Source organism: Bidens hawaiensis, unplaced genomic scaffold (assembly GCF_021521415.1).
Source record: "Bidens hawaiensis isolate Kalapana, Puna unplaced genomic scaffold, B.hawaiensis_p1.1 tig00027567_1, whole genome shotgun sequence".
NCBI lineage: Eukaryota > Viridiplantae > Streptophyta > Magnoliopsida > Asterales > Asteraceae > Bidens > Bidens hawaiensis.
Genome location: NW_027494468.1, coordinates 143,020 through 150,407, shown reverse-complemented (window position 1 = coordinate 150,407; position 7,388 = coordinate 143,020). Strand labels below are relative to the sequence as shown.

General features: G+C 35.1%; 1 protein-coding gene across 1 annotated transcript; it reads left to right on the top strand.

Moving 5' to 3' along the window:
* The first annotated feature begins 642 nt into the window (after positions 1-642).
* LOC143575648 (uncharacterized) lies at positions 643-1,161 on the top strand. The gene has a single exon (XM_077059960.1). The coding sequence runs from the start codon at positions 643-645 to the stop codon at positions 1,159-1,161; it is 519 nt and encodes a 172-aa protein (XP_076916075.1).
* The last annotated feature ends 6,227 nt before the right edge of the window (positions 1,162-7,388 follow it).

The following is a 7,388-nucleotide window of genomic DNA, read 5'->3' as shown; positions in this document are numbered from 1 at the left end:
TAGGGACCAGACCCTAATAATATATGTGATGTTGGGGACCAGACCCTTATAATATCTGTGAGGTTATAGGGCGAAAGGCTCTTTATATAATATGGATAGTTATGCAAGTAAAATAAAGTATGAATAATGTACACACCTTCAGGCACGTGTGCAAGTATGAGAACAGATTGTATGTCGTATGATTAACTAGAGTTCACTCAGCGTAGCTGACTTTTAGTATGCACGCATGTGAGTAGATTGAGGCAGCTTGCATAAGGGGAAGCACATGGCATGAACATGAAGAAGCTGGCATCTCAAGAAACGTTATGTTATTTTAAAGACAATATTTTATGTTTAAATGTTTTGAATGCACGTTAAGACAAGAATGGATGGTTAAGTAATATTATGGTTTGAATGTTTTAATATTCCCTGAATGTTTTTATTTACTCTGATATTATGAACTGTGTTTATGAGTAAATCCAACATACAAAGTAGGGCACCGGTAAAGGGGCCTTACAAGAGATATATATGGTAGAAACCCGACCCAAAGTCTTCACATCGAAATGTAAAAATATGAAGGAAACAAACAGCTAACATGATACCTCTCAACCATGTCTTTGGACATGCACGACAAGAAAATTAAAAGATTCCAATTGTTTCAAAATGACAACATGGACACCGACTCACTCGTGTTTCACCACTGTTTCTCGCAACAACAACCGAGCCCTAAGATCAAAAGTTGTAGTAGCCCACATCCAACAAGTTCTTATAGATGTATCGTATACTGTGATACAAATCCAGTCTCTGATCAAAGAGAAACTGAATGTTGATATCACTTACGGCAAGGCTTGGGCTGCCAGGAAAAAAGCTGTCGAAAACATATACGGTGGCTGGGATGAAAACTTCCATGAATTACCAAGCTACATATTTGCACTACAACAAGCAAAACCCGGTACCGTTGTCCAGTGGTTACATCATCCATATAGTCCAAGTGACTGCTCAGTATTCAAGTATGTATTTTGGGCATTCCGTCCAAGTATTGAAGCCTTTAGTTTTTGCATTCATGTGATCTCTATAGATGCCACCCATCTGAGGGGCACTTACAAGGGAAAATTACTGATGGCGGTTTCCAAAAATGCAAACAACATGATCTTGCCGATTGCGTACGCGTTGGTGGATTAAGAAACAAACGAGAGCTGGAAGTGGTTTCATCAAAAATTTGCTGACAACGTTGAAGACCCCGCAAGGCGAAATGTGTGTGTAATTTCTGACAGGCATGCGAGTATAAAACACGCCATGGATAATTTAGAATCCTGGAAGGAACCCCGCGCCTACCATCGATTTTGTCTGAGGCATGTAAGAAGCAATTTCATGGCGAAGTTCAAGAGTGTGAGCTTGAAAAGGATGTGTTGAGAGGTCAGAAACACAACAGAACAAAGAAAGTATGATCGCCTGATGGATGAGCTTAAGGCAACAAAGAAAGAAGCGTAGCCGTACCACCGTGAAATAGGCTAAACAAAACGGACAGTCCTGTATCACCGTGGGAATCGATGATGGGGTAACCTCACCATGAACATATCGGAAAGCATGAACAATGTGTTACGTGGTGCCAGGATGCTCCCAATAAAGGCATTAATTGAATATACCTCTAAAAGAGAAGTTGAACAATACACCATACACTACACAACCGCATATAATTGCTCAACGGACTTTCCTCACCGCATGTGGACAATCCTCCATAATTGTGAAATCAGGGCTCGACAACACCGAGTGTTCCCTTATTCAGCACGTCATCAAAGGTACATGGTGGAGACATCCCTACAAACATCGGACAAATCTGGCTAAAGTCCGTATACAGTAGAATTCCAAGAACGAATCCGCACGTGTGGTAAGTGGCAAATTTATTGGTTCCCGTGTAGCCATGCAATTGCATAAAGCCACCACATACGTGAAAGTCAAAGAAAAACTATTGATCCAAGGTTTTACACAGAAACATACCATGCACAATACAACCACTATTTTCCGATGCCTCATAAACAAGATTGGATGTACGCCGATTGGCGAATTCATGGGGACCCATCGAAGATAACTATTGTAAGGGGAAGAAGGTATGCGAGGAGGATGCATAAGGAGATGGACGCCAGCTACACTGAGGAAACGATGGGTCGTAGGTGTTCTGGTTGTAAAACAACGGGTCACAGGATCAACAATTGTCCGAACCGACAACATTAATTATTGTATTTTTTATCAGCTATTTAATTTTCTGTTTGTTTTATTTTATGTCTTAAGTATAACTTAGTTTTCAATAGAAGTACCTGTCATGAATTGGATCATATTTCATTTAATATCTATGGACTCTTTATATTTTATGTATTCTTCATTAATTACTACCGTTTTTAAGTCTATCTAATTATTGAATTTAAAAAAAATGCGATTTCCTTAATTAGTTTCTAACTATATAGTGTTTATTGTTTAACCTCACAAATAATATATTCTATGGATAGAGAGATAGTTGATGCTTGATATTTGATGGTGATATATTTACTTGTTTTAATTTTAAATTTATGTATTTTTGATAGCGGGTCTTAAACTTGAGGTATGTTAAGTTTAACATGGTTAGTTAAAAACAAAAATAGATTAGGCGAGTTAAAAACATGTCATTAAATTTATGCCAAAATTAGTTTTATGTAAACACTCACTCATTTATTCTGCAATGAGTCGTCTTAGGTTAACGGGTCATGTCATAGGCAACCCTACGCTTATTACATCCGAGGGTATACCTATCAATTTTTTCTTCTTCTTTTCAAATGTTATTGAGTGGGGGTTTAAATTAATTATATTTTAATTAGTTGATAGTGAATTAAATTGTTTTTAATAAATGGTTGTGAAAAACGATTAAAGTTATTTAGTTTATTTTTTAAGATTTTTAACTAATATATAAACCATAATTTTAACTAATACTTAAACAATAATATTTAACTAATATTTTTAACAAAATTAGGGTTTCAAATTTAAAACCTAATCTGCCATTACCAATGATGGATTAGGAAAACAATTTTTATAAAACCTATTCCGCTATTGAGAATGGCGGATTAGGAAAAAATAATATTTTTTTCTGGCCTTGGTCTTCTTCATGGTGGCAGGTCAAGGCAGCTTTGAGGTTGCATTCATGGCAGCTCACGGGTCTTAAAGGTTGCATGTGAATTGGTAGGGACTAGCATGTTGATTTGGCAGCTTTAATATTTTGTTTGTGTGGACACCAACGAAGCCTTTGCATGGCTGCTTTGCATGTGAAGGGGCAGTCTTTGAATGTGAAGGGGGCACTCCTTTGTTGCAGTGTACATTAAAAGGGTAGAATCCAAAGTTAGGTTAGTTGGGGTAGAATCCAAAGTTAGATTAGTTGGGGTAGTGGGTTTAGTTTGGTTTGGTCTGTTAACTGGGTTAACTTGGCGCCTAACGGGGTTAAATATTGTTTGTCCTAATCCGCTATTCTTAATAGCGGATTATATGATTGTGGAATGTTGTTAGGTGTTGCAGGTGATCCGTCATTCTCAAAAACGGATCCAAATTCATTTTTGGCATAATCCGCTATTCTCAATAGCGAAAACACCAAAATCCTTTTTTTTACTTTGCCGTTAACCTAATTTTTTTATTAATCAACACCATTCAATTCAAAAATAAATTCTCTTTAAATCCATATATCTTTTGTAATTCATTCATATTGCTGGTTTGTAAATTCCCAGTTTGATTCTACTTTGGTAAATTTTGATGCAGACTCTATTACACAACTTCTAGGGTTTTATGACAAAATTAGTCAAAATTGATTATGATGCTTAGATTGTGAAATATTCAGTTCATGCTGTAACAGAAAAATGATATGTTATTTTTATCAAATGTTTCCTTTACTGTTGTTGAGAGTCTGTTGGTAAACTCTAAAGTGATTATGTTATATTTGGTTTCTTATTTCAATGCTTTAGATTTGATGATGATATTGTTAGATAGATGATGGTGATAGAGTTTGTTGGTAAACTCTAAAGTGATTCTACATGTTTCCTTTAGCGTTAAGATCTAAACCGAACCAAACCAAACCGTTACTAAGGGTTGGTTTTGGTTTAGTTTCACGGTTTGAGATTTGTAATAGACAAACTCTAAAATAACAACTAATGATATGAATATGGTTGAAGTTATATATTTAAGGAACAATTGCTAGACCTCTTTTAAGCTTCAATAAATATGCAGAATTTTTGTTATAATAGCAGTGCACAACAGTAATTAAAGATGCAGGTTTATGCTTTGAGATTTTGGACTTTAAGCTAGCCTAATAATATTTTAATCAAGTTTTAGCTAATATAAATATTAAAAAAATAAAATGTAATAAAAGCTTATGATCCGGCCTGGTTTTATACGACAAGTTTTTGGTATAAAGCGCAAACCAAACTGTTCGCTATGATTTAAACTTTTTGATATTTTTATGTTCTCTAGCTGTAAAGTTATTTACGCCTTAAAAGATATTGATGGTTATGTTTTTTTAACTAGACTAAATATAGTTATTGTGTTGAACATGGTTGATCATGTTTCTTACTTTTGTATCATTATTCAGTTTAATTAGTCAAGATATGAATTGATCACAAGATCAGGATATGGATTTACAAGACCAGGGGATGGATTCACAGGACCCGGATACGTACTTCACCAATCTTCTTCATGGAAACTCTCTCGTGAGCCTTATTGACTCTCTTCCCTTACCCTCTAGAATTTCAACCAACTTTAAGAGGTCAATGAGGGGTACAAACTTCGCCTATAAAGAAGATGAGTTACTTGTCTCTGCATGGCTAAATTGCAACCTTGATGCCATAAAAGGAACGGATCAAAAGAGCTCTCACTTCTAGGCACAAATATTTAAAATACTTTCATGAACATAAAGAAACCACAACTGAGCGGTCAGTTAAGTTTTTAACACAACGATGGCCGTGCATTCAAAAGGCCACAAATAGCTTTTGTTCGTACCTAGATCAAGTTTAAGGGGTAAATCAAAGTGGTATAACTGAGCATGATAAGGTTAAATTTACACACTCTTGTTTTGAGACTACTTTATTTTTTATTCTGTTTTTTGTGTTAGGGTCGGTCTTAAACTTTATTTTGATGGTTGGTTTTCTGTTTAGAATTTTGTGCTTAAGTGTATACTTGCAGCAACATTAAATGATCATGATTTGCGTAGGTACTAGTATTTTATTTGCAAATATTTTAAGGAGGTTGAAACCTACATTTTCATCATTCCATGTTCTGCGTTTGTCTGTCATATGATTTATATCTTGACTTGACATGGTATGTTTTCCATGGGCTTCATTTGCTGAAGAAATATATCATATCTGTTGTATACTTGTGTCTACTCTATATCATTACTCAATACTATAACTAACTATGTTGGGAACAATTATAAATGTTTGGTCTCGTTTGACTTAAGCATAACGAGTCGAATTTGAATAATTGGAGTGGCAGGATTGTGAATCAGGAAAGGTCGGTGATCACCGGGCCAGGCGGTTGGGCTGGACAAGGAGATGGTGGACGATTTGGTGGCCCAGAAATCGAACCCGAATCCACCTAGAACCGAGGAAGGTGACCTTAAGGATCTTGAAGCGTTACTTAATAAGAAGGCATTTAAAGAGCTGCAGAAATCGAAAACTGGTGAAGAGTTGTTGGACCTTATCCATAGACCTACTGCAAGGGAAACTGCAGTTGATGTAAAGGTTGTGCTTTAATCACTTTTTTTCCTTAATCTTATGTTTAATGATGTATAATAATGTCTTAACCATGTGTTATAATAATTTCAGTTCAAAAGTAAAGGTGGTCTCAAGTAAAGGAGTATTATACGACTTTAACTAAAGAAGATTGTAGACGACAATCCGGTTCTTTTATCCCACGGTGCATTCGTAATATGCTGACAGAGGTGGGCCTCTCTTCTTTGTCGGCATGTTTGGTTATCAACTTTTTGGCCATTTCCCCCCTTTTTGATGGTTTATTCGATTTTGTGTTTTCTGAAAAGAATCAGCGTTAGTAAACGTCGCTGCATCTTCTGTATGTAATTTTATATATCTGTTAACTTACAATGGTCTTAAAAGTGTTGTTTGTGCTTATGTTTTCTGATTTATGCAGGTCTAAGGTAAGTTGTCGGTCTTCTGCGTCTCTACCAATTCTATTCTAAATGGCGACTTCTTCTTAGTAGGTACTCGATTTTTCTTACGACCGTGTTTGTGTTTAATCTTTTTTTTGTTTTTTGTCAATAAACATGATTGCATTGTTAAGTAAAAAAAATAGCAGAACCATTATAATGCCACGTTAGTTGTTCTAAAAGAGTAATAGTAGTACGCAAAAGATGCACTTAGGTAATTTACTGTACATTTAGAAGAAGCTAGAAGAATTTGTAGATGAGCAGATAGAGTGTTTAGGCTAACAGTGTGTTCAAATGTCTTTGCTCATATTTCCTCAAATGGTTTACATTAGAAATTTGAATGGAAAAGCATGTTTATATCCCTTTTACCTTGATGCCTGCCTTTTTATCTTTATATTTTAGGGGTCTTTCAACTTCCATGTAGTTTTTGCAGTCTTGGTTCTATGTACTTTTTGGTCATTGGAAATTTTTTTCTATAAGCATACAAAAAGGAGTTACTAATTATCAACTAATCATTTGCATCATCCGATGGTCTATTTGGTATCTTTGCTATTATTATTGGCAATGGTTATTCACACACCCTTTTTTGATATTCATACACCCTTTTAACACACATTTATCTTCTATATACACCCTATAAAGGGTGTATGAATAACACATCCCTTTATTATTTGAATTCAAATACATATTAATGTACTTAGGATGCTCGAGGCATTAACGGCTCCAAGATTTGAGAGAACTCATCCGGATTGGAAGACACAAATCATTGCAAGACACATGATTGGAGAATCGTCACACAAGATTTATTTAATGGTTTTAGCCAAAAACAGCACCGGATTAGGTTACATTTTCTTATTTTATCTATCCTTGGATTGTGATTATCTTTCATGTTGATTGTAAGGAGTCATATTGTAATTAGGTTACATTTTCTTCATAGTAGGCGATTCTTATTTTATTGATAAAGCGTCGGATTGTAATTTGGATTTTGTTGGTAGTAGTGTTTTATTGGTAATACATGTAATGCATTTGACGTGTCTCGTTGCAACGCACGGGTGATAATACGAGTTTAAAATGAAAATAATAAGACAAAATAGTTAGTAGTTAAGATATAAATGGAAGAAAGATAAAGAATATAAAGATAGAAATGGAGAATGGGTTGGGAGAGGTTTTTAAAAGATGATGTATAAATTTAGAAAATTATGGTTTTTGGTTAAATTTTAAAGATGGAGATGGAGAATCC

Coding starts and splice junctions, on each gene's coding strand:
- LOC143575648 (XM_077059960.1), top strand. CDS start 643: ATGACAACATGGACACCGACTCACTCGTGTTTCACCACTGTTTCTCGC.